The following is a 23,852-nucleotide window of genomic DNA, read 5'->3' as shown; positions in this document are numbered from 1 at the left end:
GAGTAAGCGACCTTCCAAAATTACACAGTATTGTTCACAGGGTATTTAGCATTCCTGTGAGGCTGCTTCTTTACCAAAACAATGAATGATAGAACCCCACAGTTCTCCCCATTTGTGACATGGCCTTGAAGATTTTCAAAGAGAGTATAACTCCTTTATATTTGAAAGTGCTTGTATTTGGCTCTACTTGGTATTGTAAGATCTAGAGATCAGATCTGGAAAAATGGGATTTAGGGATCTAGCCCAAGTCAAGCCTTCATTCAGTCACATTTCCATTACCCCTCCCTTTTTAGTGCTTAGGAATCAGGTTTCAGAAAGGTGATTTATTCCCATTTAGTTCTGGGTGCATAGTCTGCCTGGGCTCTTCTTAGAATCCATCCTAAGGCATAGCCATTGAAATGACCCAAGATGCAGGTGGCAACAAGCCCAGATTCAGCCACAGAGCTTGAGATCCATGAGTCAAGAGCTTCTTTGGATGGGCAGCATCTGTGGCAGGACATGATCTGTTGCTCTCTGTTGAGAGCAGGTTGTTGCAGAAGGTGCTTCGTGCAACTGAAAGTCCCTGAATGATTCTGAATTTTTTAAGATAGTCCCTGGCATAGTTTTAGCCTGTGCCCACAAGCGCTTTTCTAGATGATTCATGAGCACAAGAGCTACTACATATCAAAGAGCAGTGCCAATAAGCAAACTGGACATAGCCAGTCTGAGCATAGGTCATTTTGTGACAGTTGACCATTTTGTCACAGCTCTGTCAAGAATAGAAAGAAATAGGATACTGGGAAGTTATTTAGGAGGTACTGAGGACATGAGCTTTAAGCGACAAAGCAAGAATTTTGAGCTTCTACAGAGGAAGTCATAGCTTAAATCATTTCACTGTTTTTTAAGCTTGCTTTATTTATAACTTTGTTCTTCCTTTGCTAGCATCCTCTTTAGCCAGTTTTCATCATATGTGTCTCATTAGGCACATACAGCCTTCTGTCCTGAGCACAAAAACTGACAATATGATCCACATGATGGGTACCTCAGGGTTAGATGCTGTTAACATGCCTCATGCAACTTAACAGCTGAAATCCAGGCAGAACATTCGGGTGTATGTGTTGTTTTGCCCTTGGCTCGACACCAGGTGTCCACCAAGCCACTCTATCATTCCCCTTCTCAGTTGGGCAGGGGAGAGAAAATATAATGAAAAGCTAGTGGGTAGAGTCATGCAAACCCGATACAGAGTAGAAAATATTGGTGTTTCAGCAGGTGTGTTCAGTGTTCAGAGCCTGCTTGGAGTTCATGGTGTTTGCCTGGGAAAGCAGAGTATATATCTGTGGTCATCCCTTGCAATTTTACTTATTCTCCCTGTTTATTAATTTTCATTTGCAGTGCTGTATCCTCTTACACTGCCAGTTCTGTGTGTGCACTAACGTTCTCTCTGGACTGGGCCTGAAATACCAAAAAATGGCATCTTATAAGAAACTCTAGGACCTACAAACTGGGAAAAACACAACACTTCCAGTGTGTTACATTTGATGAGCCTGGAAATTGTTCCTCTTCTCATTTGGAAGACATCAAATTTGCTGATTTTCCAAGCACACTGCAAAAGGCATTTATGTGAGAGGGTTTTCAGAGGAGGTAGAGACATACATTCCAGCTGACAGTGGAAGTAGATAGCTGGCTGGCTGAACTGATGAGGTTTAACTTAATGGTATTTTTGCATAATTTATTATGGCAGGTCCATAGAGCCCTAGAAACTGATTGTGATTATCTTAAACTTAAATAAATAAATAAATGATGGATCATTGAACAAACTGGCACTCAATTTCAAGAGATGAACCTGATGCATATCTAAGGCAAGCTCCAGTGCCAGAATCAACTGCAGTTTTACAACTATGCTAAGCTATGCAATTATCTTAAACTGCAACAATCCTGTTGGATTTGCAGGGAGAAATTTAGCATCAATCTCCTTGCAGAAAACAAACAAACAAAATCATCACTGCATTTTCATATTAGCACAGTACAAGGCAGTGGCAGAAGTCAATTATCATCTGTGTTCAGAAGAGCCACTGCAGTGCTGGTTGCCTCACAGATAAATCAAAACGTGTAATTGTTGATCTGAGGAGCTTGTGTCTACACAGCACAATGACCTGTAGAGACTGTGACCAGTAAGAAGAAACTTTGATTGTCTAAAGCAGTGCTGATTAAGTCAGCATTTTACCCCAGTGGGTATGCAGCCCTGCTGCTCTCATTTATTGCTAGACCCATTTTTCTACTGATTCACCCTCCTCTAGGGAAAAAGGACTGCAAGAGCTAACTCTAAAACAGATAAGGGTTGTGGATGGAAGAAAACTGTTCCCAGAGCTAGAAGACAGGAGACAACAACAATGTCAAGCAAAACAACCAAAGAGGTAGGTGGCAAAAGTACTAGGAGGAAAAAAAAGAGGAAAATTGTAACATTCCTTTTAAACCAGTAGGAAGAGACAGCAGGCAGCAATGTAATAGAGATTAACGATGGCAAATCAATAAATAAATAAATAATGAGATAGATTGCTATTACCTATCACTCAACAGCATTGATCATTGTCAGAGACAGCAAAATTTCTCTGGAGTTTCTTTCTCTCTTAACTGGGCTGGAATCCAGGGGAGAGCAGAATCAGAGGCACCTTTCACTTGAAAGACAATTTATTTATTAGTCAGGCAGAAAATCCTATTAAAAAGAGAGAAATTTCCACAGTTGTTCTGCAGTATTAATTTTCAAGTATTCTGCCAAAAAAGAGAAGGGTGTTTTGTGTAAGAAGAAACCATAATTTTGGATGGGACCTTGAGGTAGGACATCCATTTTGCTCCCCAGGAAAAGTCCCAGGAGGCACTTTGTCTTGAAAGACATAAGTTTCCTTCCCTGCAAGATATATATATATATGTATATATATATAATGTGTGTGTGTGGGTGTGTATATATATATATATATTTTTTTTTGTGGATTAAACTAACAGCATCCAATGGGAATGTCTGCTTCCTGGTAGTGAGCGAGTGTGCACAATGTTGGGTGTGACTTGTGTCACTCCCTTTCCACTCATCTGTGCCAGAAACTGCACATCCCAAGACAGCACCAGCTCACAGGCAGAGGCATGATGCCATCCTGCCCCTAGTTACCTCTGGCAGGAGTGGCTTGCAGAAAAAGTAGCTAACAGATCTATTAGACCCTCACCTGCACAAGGGGGTGAGATGAGAGATCTCATCTGGAAGCTCTTTCCGTGGAGAGGCTTTCTATGTTGCGACATGCAACAGACAACTACTTGAAAGGAGGATGGAGCAAGGAGGTGGCTGGTCTCTTCTCCTCAGTAACAAGTGATAGGACAAGATGCCGTGGCCTCAATCTACACCAGGGGATGTTTAGATTGGATATTAGGAAAAATTTCTTCACAGAGACGGTGATCAGGCATTGGAACAGGCTGCCCAAGGAAGTGGTGGAATTACTGTCCCTGGAAGTGTTCGAAACCATGTAGATGAGGTTTCCAGTGATATGGTTTAGTGGTGGACTTAGCAGAACTGGGGTAACAGCTGGAATTGATGATCTTAAATGTATTTTCCAACTTAGTTGATTCTGTGATTATTCAGCTGAGTTAAAGGATGAGTCTGTTTTGCATTGTGAATGGACCAAACTCTCAGCTTGAGCACACAGCATGGCAGAACCCCTACAAATGTAGACCTATGTGATCTGTTAGCCTCTCTTGTTTTGATTTTACCTTCCTTTGCACCAGACATGCTGTCAGTTACTACATCTGGGCTGCAGGGTGGGAAATTCCAGACAGAGGAGACATATCTTCTATAAATTGCTTAATTCAGTTATAAAGCACTCATATGACCGTCTCACACAAGACATTTTAACTGGAGCAAGCCCAGCAAGAACAGTCATGTAGAGATGATGAGGTTTTAACTCTGCAGTGCCATGACCTTTTAGCTGATGGGAAAGAGCCCAGAAAAAAATTCTTGGGAATCGATTTTTCTTTTTAATGTTGCTAATAGCAGATGTTGACAATAAAGATTAACCTACGTATCTCTAAATAAAAATGGCATGCCCCTGCTGCAGTTCACTTGCAGGAAAACTGCTCCAAATACCTTTCTAGACTAAAAGAGAAATACAATGTGCAAAATAATTATTGTAATCCATCAGTTTCACAGAAACAAACAGAAGAACAAACAATTATGATTGCAAATTGAATCATAAAATGGCAATATGCCAAACTATATCAGCTGGTCCTTTTTACTTTCCTGTTGGCAAAACAAAGAGGATTAGGGGAATGATTCATCTGTTGATTGGAAAATCTATTTTAAAGTTGCAAGGAAATTCAAACAACAACATTTAATAAGCAATAACTCACTGTGCAAAAGCTTTGTTCAGTTACAGCTTCTAGTCCCCAGACTGTAAACTGTAGATGCTCTGGAGCAGCACAACCAACCCAGCTCCGATGTCAGTCCCTTATCACCAGGTTGTACCTGCTTGTGATTGCTATGCTTCTAGTAAACGGGCTCATGATGGCAACAAGAAAAAAAAGGGTGGTGTATTTGCATAATGAGTCCAAAGGAGGGTCATGAATATGATCAGAAGCCTGGAGCATCTCTCCTAAAAAAACTAGCTGAGAGAGTTGGGCTCATTCAGCCTGGAGAGGAGAAGGTGCCAGGGAGACCCTTAGAGCAGCTTCCAGTACCTAAGGGGGTCTTACAAGAAATGTGGAGAAGGACTTCTTACAAGGACATGTAGGGATAGGACAGGGGTAATGGCTTTAAACTGAAAGAGGTGAGATTTAGATTAGGTATAATGCAGAAGTTCTTTACTGTAAGGGTGGTGAGGCACTGGAACAGGTTGCCAGAGAAGCTGTGGCTGTCCCATTCCTGGTAGTGTTCAAGGCCAGGCTGGACAGGGCTTTGAGCAACCTGGTGTAGTGAGAGGTGTCTCTGCCCATGACAGGGGGGTTGGAACTGGATGAGCTTTAAGGTCCCTTACAACCTTATGATTTTGTGATGCAATCCTCTTTCTGCTGTAGCTGTTAGTGACAATTTTATCCCTGGCTGCAATCACTGACTGGGGCTCCAAACCCTGCAGCGGTTTTGGGCAAAGTCATCTGTGCTGGGGAGCTCCTGGCAAACTGCCTGTCCATCATCTCATCTCTGCCCTGGGCTCATTCAGCTCAGGCTGCTGTTTGTCTTCATCTCACAAAACCCTGATGCACCAGAAACCTCAGCAAAACTTAAACTTCACTCAGCAGTCTGGTGAAGATCTAGGTAACAGGTTTATATACGTGCTGTGTGGTTGTGCTTCCACTATGCATAATTGCACTGTGTTGCTGTTTGGCAAGTGCCATCTGGTTTTCATTTTCTTTCACAGTATAATTCATCACCTCCACCCCCACAGATTTACACTGCAACTGTCTTTCTGCTTTCAAGACAATTTCAGCTACACTGAGTGTATTTTGATTTATTTTAACTGAACCCAGCAGACACTACATCAAATTGTTCTCCTTTAAATTAAAAGGGATTTGCTAATTTTAGCAAGATAGAACTACTCATAAAATCTTAACTGATAAAGTACTAAGATGCTAAGAAGACAAAAGAACCATCTATAAAGTATTTTTGCTCACCAGAATCTAGGAAAATACTCTGGAGAAACATCTTAAGCACGTTAAAACCCATTAAAGCTATATAAGCAATAAGGATAATAGTGAGTCATTAGAAGATGTATAGAGAGGAAAACATATATTACAGCTCAGTAGAAGAAATTACTTGTTTAATACTTCTTGTTGTGGCTCAAATTACTACTTCTGTTAACAGAAGACTGGACCTTCTTTCATTAAAAGCTATTTTTTGAAACTGACATTGTGAAAAGGGACATTGGTTTGTTCTATATATGTATCTGTGTACAGCCAAGGTGAGAAAAGGGAACTTTAAAGCTAAGAAGGAGCAAAAGATAGAGCTGATTAGAGAAGTAACAGAATTGAGTAACTGATAAGCCAGGAAGAATGTTTTATTGTAGGTTCTTGAGACTGCAAGTGAACAGTTTTCTCCCCTTAAACACATACACTGGAAACATTATCAGACATAGCTATAACTGTAAAAAGAGAATAAGATCCAAAGAAGCAGCCTATGTCTGAAGACAGGATTGTTTTCTTTCCCTGTAACACCAAAACCCCACTTTGCACTTTAATTTTACAAGCTCCTCAGCTATGCCTGAGGGTTCACTTTGCACAATTGTTATTTTCATTGAGTGATATTGTGTGCCAAGGTACTGTGAATTGTGAAAAGGATTACCAGGTTACAGGGACAATCTCAGAAACACTACTTTACATGCACAAACACACATTAATAACCTTATTAAGTCTACTAACTCAAGCACACAAAAGCCTAGGAACTGTCAGAATTAATCTTGCCTGTGTTACCCTAAATCTGTCCTTTCCCCACATGCATCATGGCTACAATCTTCAATAACATGATCCCCAATTTAATTTCTCCCCATGGCTCCTGCCTTATCCAGGGTCCTCTGCTGGATGCTCCTCCTTCAGCTCCCCACTCCTTGAACATCTCCAGGCTCAATGCACAGCCAAACATCCACATATTTTCCACAGGAATAACAAGTGGAAATTACCTCATACAGACAAAATGCCCTTTGCTGAATTTAAAGCAATATTTAGTTGGAAGGCGTTAGAGCTTCTCCATGCTTTATAATTCTTCTAAATAAGTGAAAAACAACATACTTTTTAGAAGTCATTGATTTCAGCAGAAGATAAAGCTAATCCATTGGATGGATGATTTCAACCTGCATAGTCCAGCTTTGGAGGTTAAAAGCAAGTAAAACCAGCATCTAATAAAGGCAAATGTTGAAAAGTTTCAGCTTGGTGACACAATTGACTTTGTCTATAATACAGCTGGTATTTTGACAAGCCCACCTCTGTCCCTGGGAGTTTCTTCAGCAGCCTTATTGAAGAAAAGGAACAGGACACCAGAGTCTTGGGTCTAAAGACTGCTCCCCAAATAAGACTTTTGCAAAAAAACTGGGAGAAGTTGTTCAGGGTCAGTGCTATTCCCTCTCCCCATATATCCCCTCAGGGTGGTCCATTGGTGAGTGGGGCTGCTCCACAGCAAAAGCCACCCATGTTGGGCATCTGGAGAGCTCTCCAGGCTGTGCAGAGGCACCTGTGCAGGTGCAGGAGCAGCAGCCAGCTTCCTCTTTTCCTTCATTCGTTTCCTTTGTGGAGAGATTGGAGAAAAAAAGTAAGGGGCCAACACAAGGCTCCAGGTAAAAAACTAAGGCCAGGTAATTAAGCCAACTGCAGCAGCTAAAACAGTCATAGCCCATAACAAGAATGAAGCAGCCCAATCCCGCAGTTTCTGGTTTACCAGTGTCGCTTCAATTTTACCCTTCATCCCTCCCCCATTGTGTCTGATTCTCTTTATAAAAGGCTAATATATTCTCCGCTGAACTTAAAAAAGCAGCAGCATTTGCATTTTGAACACCCGGCAGCTCAGGATTCATCCCATTTAATTATTACGCTTCAGAGGATGTACCCAGTTTTGCCACTCACCCTGCTGAGGAGGCATGGGCTAGTGAGGGATGAGCAGTGGGATTACTGCCTACTTGGCCTGCTGGTGTTTATTTAAATATCACCAATTACCATTCCTGATTTGAAACCTGATCTACACTTGAGATTTGAAATAACTTTCCCAGGGATAGCTCTATCTTGGTGCTAGCTCTTTAAATATATGCACCGGTAATCGCATTTAATTTGACTAGGCTTGCATAAAGCTTTGTCTAAGAATAAGGATATGTTCAGCCTGTCTCATTGACTCATACTATCATTAAATGCCACTGTGGACTACATAATTCTGAATACTTTATATACTTGGATTCACCTTTAACCAAATTGTAGTGAAAAACAAATTCTTCCACAGGCTAACATGTATATTTATAATAAAACTTTTCAGAAGTTGCTTGGAATTTCCTATCTCTTAATTTTTCCACTGTTCCTATTATCTGTAACGTGCTTATGTCAAGCTCTCTTGGCAAAGCACAAGCTTTTATCTCATGTATTGCATAGTGCCAAGCACTGTTTTTTCCTTTTGAAATAATTATGGGATTTGAGATTTTTAGATCAAGCTGCAAATCTTTCTTCTCTGATAAAGATTTTGGGTCAAGCAGCTATTATTCCTTTCCGAGTCCAGATGAAATTTCCCCCTAGCAGAACAGTGAGAACTGAGGATGCTTTACAATCCATTAAAACTCATACAGTGGAATTAATACAGCGAGTTAGATTGGTGCAGTGGCATTTCCTGGGACACCTGAGCTGATCTAACGGATCCCTCCCACCAAAACAGACCTCCTTTTGAAAGCATGGAGCTTCAGATTGGCTTATATGTCTTTCTGAATTCTATATTGCTTTTCTTTTACCCCAACCCATTTCCCTAGCTATAGCTTCCAGGGCAAGGGCTGTCTCTGTTGCATGCAAATGCACTCCAAACACAGCAGGGAACTGCTGCTGATGTTGGGTGGCTTAGGCAGTTTCATTATAGAAGCATTTGTTACTACTCTTCTCTCCCAGCATGCCTGTGACCAAACACGATCAATTAAAACTAAATTAAAATAACATACATACATATGAATGTTAGATTCTATATACTGCATCTGCCACATATACCTCTCCTGATATATTTATCTCTAGAGATGTGTTTGTGTTTAGGAGATGCAATATATACAATCTTAAATTTGTTATATGACTTCTATTTCTTAAGCAAGTCGGGATTTGCAGTGGGAGGTGATATCCTTTATTATACCTAGAGAGATAGTTGTTTAAAAAAAATTATATGAAGTCTTGCATACCCAGAAACTTGTCTCCCATTCTAATCTGCTACAACTGGGCTAAGAAGTACTATTTTTTTCCTTGCAAATGTTGCTGTGCTTGTGTCTGCAGATCATTAAGGGATCTACAACAGCATGTGATTGCTTCCTCTGTTGGAGGAGGAAGGTGATGCTCAGAGAGCAGTCATCGTGACTGAAGGGCCCTTGGGTTCTGTGCAGAACAGGAAGGGCACTAGGAGCAGCAACATGATGCATCAGACCTTACATGGCTGCTCTGCAGAGCTGCATGGGTCTCAGCACCTGGCAGCCTTCTGAGGACAGCCTGGTGGCTGGCTTTGCTGTAGAGGTGGCCTCTCCAAGACTGCCAGCAAGTCTGCCTTTGCAGATAAGCTGTGTCTTTCTTTGAAACAGGTGGTTGACAAAAGAAAATTTAACATAAGCCACTCCAGTACTGTCAGGGTTTCCCAACTTGCAATCCATCCTTCTCTCCTGTGCACTGCTGGGTAGGGACCTGTGTGCAGGGATAAAGACTTGTACATTGCTAAAAACTGTGTGGGGATAGTAAAAACAGTGACCAGAAGGCAGCAGGCCAGAAGCAATGTAAGTCCATGCTGGAGGAAGTATATGGCAGTCCTCTGCAGCTGTCTGAGTTCTGGAGGTAGATCCACATGGATGGGCTAGGAACAGCACCAGCTGGCCATGCCTACCAGGAGCACTGGCCGCTTCCAGCGTATTGGTGACTGCAGTGTGTGCAGAGACTGCCGGGTCTGCAGACATTGCATGAATCACTTGGAACCCGGAGGAGCTTCCTCATCACCAGTGCACCAGGGTGACTCTCTGCTCCTGGGAGAGCTGTAGAGGACCTCCCAAATGGTGCTGTAGCAGTGCAGCCATGTGCCTGAGTGCTTGGAGCAGGGAGGTGGAGGCGTTATGAAATCTGCTATTAATAACAACAGCTTGACTGTATTAATAGCAACAGCTAAATTAATAAAAGGTGTTTGAAAAATATTGGCTGTGACCTGTGTTTCCTCCTTACTCAAAGGTCTATGAGAAAGAACAAAACTTACTACAAAGAAATTGGGCATAATGAATATCAGGAGCTCTGCTGCACCATGAGTCCCTGTAAGAACACAGGCCAGCATTTTCAAACTAATTGAGACACCTTGAAAGTTATCCCAGAAAATTTTAATTCTTTCAGCTCATTATCTCTCTCACAGGTGATCCAAACTTTCTTTCTCCTGGTTGTGCCTAGTAGCCTTATCCACCACAAAGCCCTGATAAGGCAACACCCTGGAGGCATATTATGGCAACCCTTAGTTTAGAATAATCTCCCACTCAGACAGCAATTTTCTAGGGTTTTCATTCCTAAAAGCTCTGAAATTAGACTAGGCATGAAGTAGGATGTGGCAAGGCTTGTTACAGTGTGGAATATGCTAGGTAGAATCACTCTCCCCCATCCTCCTCCTAACCTCCAGGTCTCCTCCTTAATTGATTAAAGACACATTTCCTCTAGAGGATTTATACACATGTTGAAGCACACGCCGGTAATATGATGAAATCTTCTTTCCTTTCTCTTTTACAGCATCCCTGTAGAGATGGATATGGGTATTTGGCAGCTGCCGCTGGGATGTATAAGGAGGGCCCTGTTTGGGATCTAACAGTCATTTTCTGCCTGCTGGTTCCAGCTACACCTGTACGCATAAGAACAACCCAGCACAACCATCAGCATCATGTCTTGGCTGGAAATTATTAAAGCATTTGAAAGAGCACCTTCATTTTAATTCCAAGATTTTTCAAGTGCTCCGATCTTTGTACAAAAGTTAGCTTACACTTGTGCTCCCTCATGTTTATGTCAGAGCAAGGGTGATGATGTGTTACAGTAAAATGTAGCATTTCTTGCAATTTTGTTAACTGATGCATAGAGTGTAGTGCTTTTCATCTTTGGAACAATGGCAGCCGGGGCATGCCCCCTAGGGAGAACATCAAAGCTGACTAGACTGAAGTAAGGGCAACTCTGGCCTCTTTTGCTAAAACTTTTTAGTTTTGGTAAGACCAATGAACTAGGCTCTGTAACTCTATGTTGTATTTAAAAGGTATCTTCAATACTAAAACCTTAGGATACTTGCAAACTCTTACCTTGCTTTCAAGCTAACTTCTCCTCTATAGTAGATGCCACATCTCTGCCCATCTTTATTCTCCACCCCATCTTTGCACACCAGTAGACAGTATGCCTTCACTGAGTAGTGAAGCCAAACTAGTTAAGAGAAGCAGCTATAAGGAAAAGGCATGTTCATGCAGATGTCTTGAATGATGCTGATCTCGGTAGCTGGATATAGTCAAGGATTTTTAACAGACTCTTCTCCCCCTTTACTATTTCTAGTTCCACTGTAGTCTTCGTGAGATTAGAAGGGGGGAGCAAGAGCCAGGATTGCCTGAAGTATTCAAAATTAGCATGCACCAGGAGTTCACATACATTGCAATGCTTTCTGTTGCGATTATCTCATACTTTCCCACCACCCATTATTCTCTTTGTTTCTTGACTGCTGCTGAGCTTGGAAGCTGATATTTTCAGCTCTTATGAGCCTGGATAATTTCCTATATGGCAACGTATATCAAAATGTGTATACAAAATTAGACTTCTTTTTACTATTTGTACCTAGTTTTATATTCATCAATGTTATATTCCTTTTGCCATTTTATTGCCCAGGCATTAAACCTCATTATAACCTTCTGCAACTCTTTGCAAAGAGTAGGTTGGTACTATCAGTAAATTCTGTCCCTAGCTTTCCAAGTCTATTTCCAGGTCATTTATCAATATATTGAGTAGGACAGGACTAGATTTTACTATATTTCATTTACAAATCTTTTAATTAGCCTTCCATAATTATTCCTTCTTTCTTATGCCACACAGTTCCTTTATGGACACTTGGCAAGAGATGCTGCTGAAAGCCTTTTGAAAATTTAAGCAAACTATTAGGCAGGTGATCCTGACATACATACTCAGAGACTCTCCCAAAGACTTGTAATAGATTTCATGGCTGTGTATCCAATACATCTACTTTTTCATAATGGTTTATGTCAATTGGCAAGATACAACCATTAATTCTGTTGGATCTCTACAGAATCCTTACACACAGGTGTGGGTTTTGGTTTGTTTTTTTTTTAAAGCCATATTTGCTATTTTTTCTTTCCTCTGGTACTAAAGCAGTTCTAAGTATAAATTAGTATTTCAGAAATCTTCTGAAAATAATGAATGACCATAATGAAATGAAGACCTGCTAGCAACTTACCAGTTTGTTTCAATAACTCATTTTCTGACACTTCAATTTCGGCCAGATCTTCTGATTAAGACCCTGTCAAAAAATGTTAACAGCATGGAAAATTTGCTAAGGACTTCCAACAGCGAGCACAGATTAAAAATGTGGTATTTTTTGTGGTCTATTTTTCCAGAAGGGAACCTTGACTACCTAGTCACCCAAATCCTTTGACAATTGTCAGAGACAGTACAGTACTGAAAGCTAGTAGAAGAAACAAGTTCAGACACATCAAATCAAAGGGAAATAGTATTACTTCTGTATAGTAGATTGGTTTAGTGCTGGCAGTTCCAGTATCCAGACTTCCTGTCACAGTAAATATTCTTTTGGATTTGCCTGTTTTTAATAAAAAGTGCTATGAAAACATTTTGAAATTAAAGTCTCACCAGTTTTCCACTGCAAGTCAAGTTTTCTGATCTATAGTTTAAACAAGATGCAGAGCAAGAGATGACTCAGTCATCATCTGTAGATGACTCTATAATCGATAGTCAGTCTCTAACCTATGTGAAAACAGAAAACATGAGGCTGAGGACAAGTGAATCCAGACTAAATGTAGTCTTCCCTTTATAATGACATTTATTGACGACTAGGAAAGATTAAAAAATATAGACCTCAGTTATTAAAGAGATTTCTTAAGTCTTAATTTGTTTGTAAAAGATCCTATTATAGCTCAGACAGAATTAATAGGCTTATTCCTGATATAAGTGGGTAAAGTTTTTACTTCTGTTTTGCAGATATAGTTACACAATTATATTTGGTTTCCTCAGCCTCAAAACATAATTTTACTATAAAGTCTATTCAATATCTCTTTTCTATCAATTTTACTTTTCTTTAATGCAGTAACAAATCATCCTGTGTGCATATATTAATATGCTCCTACTTCAAAATTGCACATAAGCAACATGACTTAGATAGTTTATGAACACTGAAAGACCCAAACATTTTGAATCAATTAACTGAAGAAAATTCCACATTCAAAATATTCTTATGGCAACTTTTGGCAAATTTTTGCTGATGCAATTCCAAAGTAGAATAAACTAATAATAGAAAATTGGAGCTAGATTTTTAGACAAATGCCAAGAAAGAAGGGGTAGGATAAAATTGGTGAATGAGGGCCAGTAAGCTTAGCTCTAATCTCACTCAGGATCATCTCTGTAGGGAAATACATTGGCATTGCTCTCTTGGTATAATTATGCTGATACAGTTATACTATTAAAAATTGTTATGTTTCCAAAGCAAGATAACAGGAGTAATTCCATTGGAATCAATAACACAAAGACTAGAAGAACCAATTCACCATACCCAGTTGTCTCTGGACCCTGATTTATTTTTTTTTCTAGTAAAAACAATGGAAATAATATATGGGCATATATATAGTATATACCAAAATGCCTATAATACAATTACCTGCTTATGTCTATATCAGTCCAGTTTGAAAACAGAAAGGAAGTCTGGAATAATTCATTATCTTTGTTGACTTACTCCAACTGTACAGAAAATACCAGCTGTTTACATTTGCTAGTATATTGCCACACCAAGTATGCCAAGCATTGCCAGTGATTTGGTGCCCTCTTATGTTTCGTACAAGCAGCTTCAGTGACTGCAAACACTTCTGGGGATAAATCACTTGCGAAGGTTTCTCAGACTACATATTGTTAAGAAAGTATCCACTAAGATAACTACTTCATGTTTCAAAAAGGTTAATAACCACTTTAGGGACATGAATGTACAGTAACAAGCAGACCTACAGATATACCTGTGCACTGTATACTGTACTATGTTATTTTTCTTGTGCAAATATTTCTAACCCATAGAGAAGTCACTTTTGATCTCCTAAAAACTAAACAGACGGCTCAATAAATCTTTTCTGGAAATAAAACCTTATTCTGTATTAAGAAGTGTTTTGTTAGTGTGCTTTTAATTTCCCTGTTAGTCTCAAAAGGGTGTACAGTTCAAGCATTTCTTTATACTTGGCATTATAAAACTCATCATCCTATTTTACTAATTGCTCAGAGAAAAACATCTGGATGAAATTTATCTGCCTTTTTGGATACATGGCAGAAGAGATGAGCCACAGAAAGAGAAACGTATGAAGATAACATGGAATTTTAGATTACATTTGAATGTTGATATCAGAAACTATCATGTACCTTATTAAAGTGCTGATGACCTGATACTTAAAAAAATAATCAATTGTAGTAGAAAATGTTGCTATTAGTACAGAAATAAAGCACCCAAGCCTTTCATAATGGGAAATTTTCAATTTGTTTTATTAAATTATCCTATTATGCAGTTTTTCAGAAACCAGTTTCAAGATGATACATAAGAAAACCTTTAGAGAATTAGCAAATTACTGCACAAATCAATCATTTTCTGGTCATAGACGGAGGTAAAAGAAGTCTAAGCATCTCATACCAGTTAATAATGAGCATCCCTTCTTATCACAGATACCCAAATGCATATCGGCAAGGCACATTTTGGCCTTGGGCACTTCAGTAAAGCCAGACAGAAATGGATGAATGCTCCCCATTTCTAGGGGCTGCAAAAGCCCTTGTGAAAATACACTTTTTTTGGGAGTAGTTCCATGCAGCAAACTTGTATGGGTAACTTATTTGTCAACATCCAGAAGTACACTACTCCTTTACTGAACACAGAAGCATGTTCCCAGAGAGCTTCGCGTTCTGTTTCTAACGGATGTGATGAAGGAAAAATAAATAAGGAGAGGATGTGGTGAGGAAGGATGGATGTGCCTGGATCCCTTACACCACCTGGAGATGTTAAAATACAGTTAATGATATCACAGCAGTATTTTCAAAAATAAATCCACCTTGTGTAGGTGAGAAATAACCACATTGCACACAAAGCAGAGATCCCTGAGCTAGTTAGAAAATTCACACAACACACTGCAAAGCAATGTGGATTTATGCATCTAGGTCTAGAGGAAGTACTGCCCCTTTTTCAGCTAATAAATATTGCTTACTAGCTCCCATTCAAGACCATGTGAATGATGGACCATAATTTGCTAGTGTAGAAGCCTGGTGTTCTGGTTCTCAGACCTGGATGAGGGCAGCCAGATAAAATCTGCTTTTGGTATTGTGCATGCAACCAACAACAAAGAATTCCCACTTAGTGCACTCATCTCCAAGAGTACTGAAATCAGATGATCAGGTTCCACAGCTGAGTTTCCACGGAAAATATGAATCTGACTTTTCTGGACAGATTTTCCATCTGCTGACCCACAGATTTGTGATTGTAAGTTGCAATGCACCAAATTAAGAAGCACTTGATTTTGATAATGTTCATGAAAGTGGGTATTTCCCATCAGAATCATTCTATTTTCCATACTCCATTTCTAAGGAAGTAGAAAAGGAATCAGCCTCTCTTAGCTGGTAACTAGCATTAAAATAGTCCACACTGTACAATAACTGTGTGTGGAAACAGCAAAAAACCCTTCCAAACACTTTGAAGAGCTAGCAGATAAATATGGAATGTGGATCTATAGCTTTACAGAGGTAATCAGTTATTCATCATCTAATTTCTGCCATGCTATTTTTTCATCCATTTTCCTATACCCAGCTCCCTCTGTGCTATAAAGGGAACTAACTTAAAACCTTGTAGCAATATGTAAAGATAATAGAACCACTCTGGACTGGGAATGGAAAGAGAGAGCATTTTTTAGGACAGAGCTTAGAGACATCTACTAGGATATAGTGTATCTTATACACTTAACTGGAGACATTAATGGGGTTGAATAAGTTCTGGATATAAATCAGTTGAAAATTTCCAAATCAAAACAGATGTGCTACTGTTAATTAACAGAGCTTCCATGAAATTGGGGGTTATATCATGTGTTGTCCTAATGCTGATTAAAGTTCTCCCAGTAAATTGCAATTTGTTTATCTTGAGGAACTTAAATGAGTTGAACTTCAGTATGTTCCACTATGAAATCTCACAGAAACAGAAAACTCATGCTGATATAAATCAAATCAGGTTAAGAACTGATTTAGTTAAGAACCAGTACCTGGCTGCTGTGCACATAGTTTTAATTTAGTTTGAAGTGCCTCTTATCACTTTAACTTAAGCTTATTACAGACTTTACCACTTTAGCTAGAAGTGAAAGTTTAGATTTCAATGCTTATGCCATTAACCACTTAAGGCAGATGCCAGTATCAGCACTGACACCACTATCCAGCAGCAAATTATTCAATGTCATAATGCATCCCTACACTCAGTGTTGGACAGTATCAGCTCAATGATTTAAACCCAAACAAATAAACAAACAAAACAAACAAAAAAACCCCAAAAAACTGAAGAAATATTAAACTGAGGTGCTTACCTCCCAGGAGAACATTTATACACTTCTTTCAGACAGTTCTGACCTTCATTTAACAACAAACACAAGCAAGCTATGTAGAGGAGCCCCAGGATGACTCTATACATTTAAGAACAGCAGCTGTGTTTGTAAAGTTTTATATAATAAAATAAAGATGTTTATCAAAGTCATTTTACAATTGGCAGCAACAAAAGCAAAAGCCACCACAGCATTGCTAAAATGAGTAACAGCTCAAGACCAAGTATTTCCCCAGGACTGAAAAACAGTTAGGACAGATTTTTATCTCTGGAGTTCCAGAAGTACAATATTCTGTGCTTGTTTGAGGAAACACAAGCTATAGAAAACTCAAGGAAATGTGGTTATAGGTTCTATGTATCACAAAACTTATGCCATGGCAGTTGTGGGAAACCATCAGCTTAAGGGTATATATCTTTGTACTTGCTGGGCTCCAATCTCTGCAACATAGACTGCTCCACTCTTCATGTCTACATCCACAAGGTGTGGTTTGGTTTCATCTGCCAGCTGGATTGTTTGGATCATAACGCAGTCACCGATAGAGCCAACCACTGGTGCTGCCAAGACTGCTAACCGGTTGATGTTCAGCTGAGCAACAATTAGGTATTTGTAATCGGCAGTAAATCTGTGAAAGACAGAAATGTATTTTGAACTATAAACTCCACATGACATCTCATGTTAACACAGCCATGAAATTTTAAACAAACAAAACCTCCTGAACAGTCAACTTTCGGAAGGCTACAAGAGACTAAATGCAATGAAACATTAAGAATTAACTTGTAAGCCTTGCTTCTTTACATTGCTGTTCCTTGAGGCACGTTATACTACAATAAGCCTATTTAAGACAATCCCTCTTCCTGTAAAAGCTGCAACAGTAAGCTCAACAACACACTACAACTTTAAAGTTCCCAGTCCTGCACTCAAACCCATGGGTCCATGGATTTCCCTGTCAAGATACTGCTGTGCAGTATCTTATGGCCCAGTACTCTATTAGTTAAACTGGTTATTCCTTGGCATCAGGCATTAAATATTAACATTCTAATTCATTAAGAATACAGCTTGTTTATATAATTGCGTATGTCCAAAAGAACTGTTCAACAATACCTGACAGAATAGGGTCCATCTTCTGCAAAACAGCTGCTCCAAGACCCAAGCCATTCCCCTGTGACTTTGTCAAAAACTTGAATTCTTTTGTTGTCTCTGTCTGCAACCCACACCTGTTAAGAACAAAAATAATGGCTGTTAACAAACAGAACAAAATGTGTTACTTTCTTAAATGAGCAAAGTATCCTGTAGTAAAAAAGAGGTACACCTTGGAAGAATGTAGAGGAACATAAGTAAATCTGAATTCCAGATATAAAGCAAAACCACCACGTAGTTAATATACACAACTTACTTTATACTACTCTAACAGAGAAATCAATGCCTCCTCTTCATTTTTGTGGCTGTGATATGGATATGTTTAGTAGGATTCCTACTCCACAGCGAGCACATATTAACTATTTAATTCTCAAGATACTTATCTGTCACTTGCTAACAATCTGTTTTTCAAAAGTAGTCTCATGCCAGTGACCCAGGCTTATGATGACTGCATCTGCAAACACTCTTGACATGCCTAATACTACTCTAAATATTGAGCAACTTAAACACCAAGAGTATTTTCGGCATGTTTTGTCTTATCAGTTTTGTAGAGCTTGCCTCTGTCCCATCCTATGCTGAGTTCACAAGCAATGCAAGCTAGCGATACCAGTAGACAGTTCAGTGAAGGAATCTCTTGTACTACAACTCCTGAAGTTTTAGCTGTTGACAGCCTATCAGTCTGATAAATAAAATTCATTACAAGGGAGCAATAACTAAGTTCATCTGAGATCCTTCATCACAGTTTTAAAGAGACATTACTGCAGCATTCCCTTAGATTTCTTAGGGATTAACAACTATTTTTAACAGAGGCAGATCAACACTATGCTGGCAATAAAATCAGAGCCCATCACAACTGCTGTCTTTGAACATACATACTCAGGGTTACCCTTTCATGTAAAGCAACAATGTGCCTTCCCCTTCTCCCTCCCACCCTGCCAGTTTTGGCAGAGAAATGATTTTTATATCTGCTTCTTATTCTGGTTCAGACACCATCAGCAGAATTAGCTCAAACCAATGATTAAAGATGTTTTAGTCAATTTTCCTCAAAACAGATTAAGGAGCAACTACAAGAGCAGCAGAGCAAAAGCCAGACCAGGATTAACATCTGGCAAAAGTAGACTCTTGAATGGCTTGAGCTGCATATAGAAAAGGTCTGATGTCCACAACCTAGCTAGAGTGTTACTATCATCCTAAGCTTATTTAGAATTTCCAAATATGAAACTAAATCCCCTGAAAAAATGTAACTGCTTGGGCAGATATTTATTACTGAACATAATTCTCCTGTGCTCACAATAACAACCTGTTAGAAACTGCAGGAAGAACAGCCTGATGTTGCATGGACATTGACAATATAACCACTGGTCAGAAGCCCTGTGTTAACCTTGGAGCCAGCTACTTCAGTAAGTCCTGCAGTATGAAACCTCAGCTCATGCCCATCACACTGAAAACTGTAACTACCATAAAATGAACCACAGCTCAATTAAAAAAGAAATACAGTTTGTTTTGCTCAAATACATGTAAACATGTTGGAAGATGAAAAAAAATATTTCTTTATTCTTTACCCGTCCAACAGGATCCACGGTTACACTGTGAGGAATCTTGAACTGACCAATGCCAGTCCCATTTGCTCCAGCCATCCATATCTCTCTGTAATCTGAACAGTGAGAATCATGAAAAATCAAATTAAAACATAAAACACAGTAAGAAAGTAATAAATATGCTGTCTTGAAGTCATTCCCTGGCAAAGCTACCTTGATTAATTTGTAAAAAGTGACATTTCTAAACTCAGACTTTTTAAACACAGTACTCCTGACACATAAACCCAAGCAATACTAGAACTACTACAGTGACTACTGGATTATTATTCATGGTTTCAGGATTATGGTTACAGAAATGTAGCTACTATTATAAAAGAGCCATAGTCCAAGGCTCTGTTAAATACCATATTAAAGGGGAAAAAACCATAAATAGTTGGATGATTATGATATTAGCTTACTAAATTGATTTTTTTACATTTGCTATCTGACAGGTTTGAGTGAGTTTTGCATTTTCGCAGTTTAGCAATCTGCAAAATAGATATTACAAAATCAACTGGTTTATGACAGTACAAAGGAAAAACTAGCTCCTCCACATTTTTCCAATCACAGACAAGTGCAGACTCCTCACTCACTGCCCTAACCAACACTGGTCATCTAACTAGGGAATATGAGCAAGCTAATTTGAACTACAGAATAATTTAAGTATAAAAGATCTCCAGACCTCATCCAGGCAAATCTGCTTCTCAAAGCAGGACTAGCCTTGATAACAAATCCAAGATCATTCAGTCTAGCCTGCTTCTCAAAGCAGGAGTAACCTTGCTAACAAATCCAACTCTGTAGTTAGATCAGGTTACTCGTCCAGTTTTGAGTACCTCCAAGAGTGGTGACTGCACATCATCTCTGGACAAACTATTCACTGTCTGCTCAGCCTCACTGTGAGCCTTTCCTTCAAAAATCAAGCTGGAATTGACCCCTCTTGTATCGTTTGCTTAGTGTTCCTTATTCTTCACTATACACCTCCAATAAATGTGCGGCTTTCTCTTCTCTCCCATTATAGACCTGAAGACAGCAATATGAATCCTCCTTAGTCTTCTCTCTTGAGGACTGAACAAACTCATTTTATCAGCCTTTTGCTGTTAATGAATAGGAGATTTCTACTGAAGTGACAAGCAACAAAACAGGATCTGATTCAACAAAGTCTTCAAACTAATGTTAAACGATAGCTCTACCTGGTCCTCACTTAAAAGTTTTCTCAAGCCCTGTTATGTGAAATTCAATTGTCAGTGGTCAGCTACTGCAGAAGTTTACTTTTCCATACCGTTGGATAGTTTGAGCAATCTGTTATTCATTCCTCCATCTCCATCCACAACATAAATATCACCACTTTCTTCTACAAAGATGTCTGCTGGTTGATCAAATTGCAGGGGAATCAAACTTGAACCAGCATTACCTGGTGTGCCCAAGATCTGCATAAGTTTACCTGAAGGGCTATACTGCTTCACAGTGTGCCCATATTTCCCTAAATTAAAAGAACAAACAAAAAATAAAACCAGAAACAATGCAACTGATTACAAAGATTAAAAATTAAAATCTCCCGATACAAGTGTTATTAATAAATCAAATAGACAAAATTCCATAGTGAGAATATGACTGTGGGTTAGTAAACCCATAGGCTACAATATTCATCCATTGTTTTAGGGTCACCAGACCTAGGACAGACAATAAGTCTAGCCAGAACATTTATTTTTCCCCTGATACTTCTCCTGGCAGGGGTAAGGGTAGTGCTTATTAACATCAGAAGCTATAAGCAGACACACAGAACAAATCCTAAACCTTCAGTGTTTTGTGCAGCACTTAGGAAGTTTGTTCATGGAAAGAAAAGCAGCAATCTGCTCAGAATTGTTTGAAAGACTTAAATGAGATGTTTAAAGTAGTATCTGCAGCATTAGCATTAGGTGGGGAAGGAAATGCTAATACTACCACCATGCATACCTGTTCCAACATCTGTGATCCATACTGAAGTATCCGTTGCAGTGTTCAATACAAAGATACCATGAGGCATTTCAACTGTATCATTCCAGGAGTAAAGGAAATAGCCTTCCTCTGAGAATACAAGTACCTTTGGCACATTGTCTCCCCTCTGAAGAGGCAAAAAAGACAAAAAAAAGTCTATTAAGAAAACATATTAATCAAGTAATCATATGTTTTGAAATTCCTCTTTGTAAGTTTTTTACAATGCTTCATGAATTGTAAGAATCTCCTGAGATTGTCTGCTAGATCTCACTTTTTCCATCTAGAAAAGGAAAGAGGAAGAAGGGTCTAAGTTTAGCATGCAAATCCTTCCACTCATTATAGAGTTTCAACTTGAATCAAGAGTCCAGTTTTCAGAGCAGCCAAGCTCCTGCAGCTATCCTGGTCTTCATTTTGAATTGTGTTTTTACGTTCTTGTTAAAAAATATGACAAGCATAACACAGGCATGAAAAATTGTAACCATACTTATTAGAAGCATAGCACTCAAGTACTCATACTGTGCTTTATAATAAAATCCCACCACCTGCCATAGAGAGAATGTTTCATCTGTGACCTAGAGATATCAACACATAGAACTGGGTACAGCAAATAACTGAACAGCAGTTACTGTAACCGGCTAAAGAGCTGTGTGGTTTTGATTTCATGGGACAAAGGCTGAAAGAGTGGAAGATTCAGCTGCCCCAGAATCACATTTTACTTTGCAGTTAAGAAGCTACTGTGACTCAGTTAAGTTAAATCATGCATTCACACCACAGAAATTTACTGCTTATAAAAGCACAAACAAGTGTGGTGCCAGAACTGCTTTAAAAATGAATAGAGCAGAAACATGTGTTTTTATATTTTCACTAATTTTGACAAAATAATTATTCATATATATATATATATATATACATACATATATATATCGTAATCTAAACCAGTAACTTTAAAGGCAAAAATACACTACAACAACAAACAGAGAAATGTAATATTCTCACTCACTTGTCCCACATAGACCAAACCATGAAGGGAGTCAACAGCAACACAAAATGTTTGGCCAGTGAAGTATTCTGGAATTTTAGGCCAGCTTATATCCAACTTGTACATCTGTTGCTGTCCCTTCCAAGGAGAGACATAATCAAATGCTTTTGAAACCTGAAAATACAAAATAAACATCAAGTAGTTGATAAATTCCATGACAGTGGGACCAGAATAACCAGCAGTAGAAAGCAAGTGTGTACTGAAGCATCATAAATTGATTTGTTAAATTTTAATTAAGAAGATAAATTATTTCAACAAATTGGAAATTAGCTAAAGAAATTCTCTGGATTTGGGAGCTCTAGAATTAGAAGGCAAAAAACACAGCCTGAAATTTCTTACATTGATGTTGCTAATATTATCTGTAAATCATGCTCCAAAACTAAGAAAATAGTAGAGACAGTTCCAAACACAACAGAATCAGTAAAAACTTCAAAAGGATATGAGACTAAGAAAATCAGAATAAAAGGAATATGCAGGTTGGGAAGGAAAACCACATCTTGGAAATGGGGCAGCTTAAGATACCATGAAAGTCAAAACTTGGGTCAAAGTATATATTTTAAAGGATAATAGGAAACTATCATCTTCTCACTTGTACTATTTTCCAGCAGAAAAATGGAAGCTAAGCACAGCTGCAAGCAGAGCACTGAAACTGAATGAGCAGGGCAGAACTAACAAGTGGTGATCCTGCAGGCCAGGGACATTTAACATTCTGTTAAATGCCTTGATAGAAGCAGGGCTAAGTGCGCCACACAGAGCCACGAACAGCTTCAGAAAGACCAGACTATCCCGAAGGAAAACAGAGTTCTTAAGCACGGAGAAAAATCAGACAGTAAAGAAGTGCAGTTACTTGCCCAGGTATCATTTAAGTTCGCCTTCATTTAAGCAGAGCCTATCGCTTGGAAGTCCCTATAAAAGCATCACCCCGTGTACACATTGATCTTGGAAGTGCTGTATAAGTCATAGAATTATAAGATTGGAAATGACCTCAAGATCATCCTGTTCCAATCCCCTGCCAGGGGCAGGGATAGTTCATACTAGACCATGTCGCCCAAGGCCGTAAAAACACATAACCAACCCTACGCCTAGCCCTGCGTGAGCCAGAACCGCAGCTCCGTCCCCGCCGCCCCCAAGCACGCTCCTCCGGACCCTCCCCCGGTATCCGCCTTCGGGCGAGAAGCTGTCACGGAACGCCCCGCGCCTGGCCCGCTCGCTGAGCCCGCAGCCCACCTCTGAGCCCCAGAGCAGGGCCAGCACAGCCAACAGTGCACCGGCCATCACCAGCCACAGCCCCGGCGGCCGCTTCCGCCTCACGCGTGCCGCGCCGCGGAGGGGAGGGCCGCGTTGTCATGGCAGCTACGTAACTGCCCCCCCCAAACCCGGGAGGGGAGCGGGTGTGGGGTTTCGTGCCCTTCGCCGCTTGTCGCAGCGCCGGGCTGCGTGTAACCCCGCCTGCTCCGAGCCGAGCGGCGGCGGCACGAAGGCATGGGAGGGAGAGCGCGGTGGTGCCTCTCGGGAGCGCTTAGCTTTGCGGCCTGACGCCCGGGGGCTTAAAGAGGGGCGAGTCCCGCTAGAGTTTTAGCTGCTTCTTCGCAGGCACCGCCGCTGGTGACTCCCGGGCCTTCGACG

At 39.8% G+C, this 23,852-nt stretch overlaps 1 protein-coding gene across 2 annotated transcripts; it reads right to left on the bottom strand.

Annotated features, from left to right (window-relative positions):
- Nucleotides 1-14,394: 14,394 nt before the first annotated feature.
- Nucleotides 14,395-23,844, bottom strand: NHLRC3 (NHL repeat containing 3). Of its 2 annotated transcripts, none has more exons than XM_031047677.2 (7): nucleotides 23,454-23,844; nucleotides 22,188-22,340; nucleotides 21,167-21,314; nucleotides 20,655-20,693; nucleotides 19,199-19,290; nucleotides 17,601-17,713; nucleotides 14,395-17,121 (listed from the first exon to the last, which is right to left on the bottom strand). In XM_031047677.2, the coding sequence occupies exons 1-7, from the start codon at nucleotides 23,499-23,501 to the stop codon at nucleotides 16,893-16,895; spliced, it is 822 nt and encodes a 273-aa protein (XP_030903537.2). In that variant the 5' UTR covers nucleotides 23,502-23,844; the 3' UTR covers nucleotides 14,395-16,892. The 2 variants fall into 2 exon arrangements, with proteins under 2 accessions (XP_030903537.2, XP_005147753.3); XM_005147696.4 differs by having other exon boundaries at nucleotides 20,493-20,693; nucleotides 23,454-23,842.
- Nucleotides 23,845-23,852: the final 8 nt, after the last annotated feature.

Source organism: Melopsittacus undulatus, chromosome 2 (genome assembly GCF_012275295.1).
Source record: "Melopsittacus undulatus isolate bMelUnd1 chromosome 2, bMelUnd1.mat.Z, whole genome shotgun sequence".
NCBI lineage: Eukaryota > Metazoa > Chordata > Aves > Psittaciformes > Psittaculidae > Melopsittacus > Melopsittacus undulatus.
Note: the sequence above shows the minus strand (reverse complement) of the source record. Positions and strands in the feature narration are given on the sequence as shown.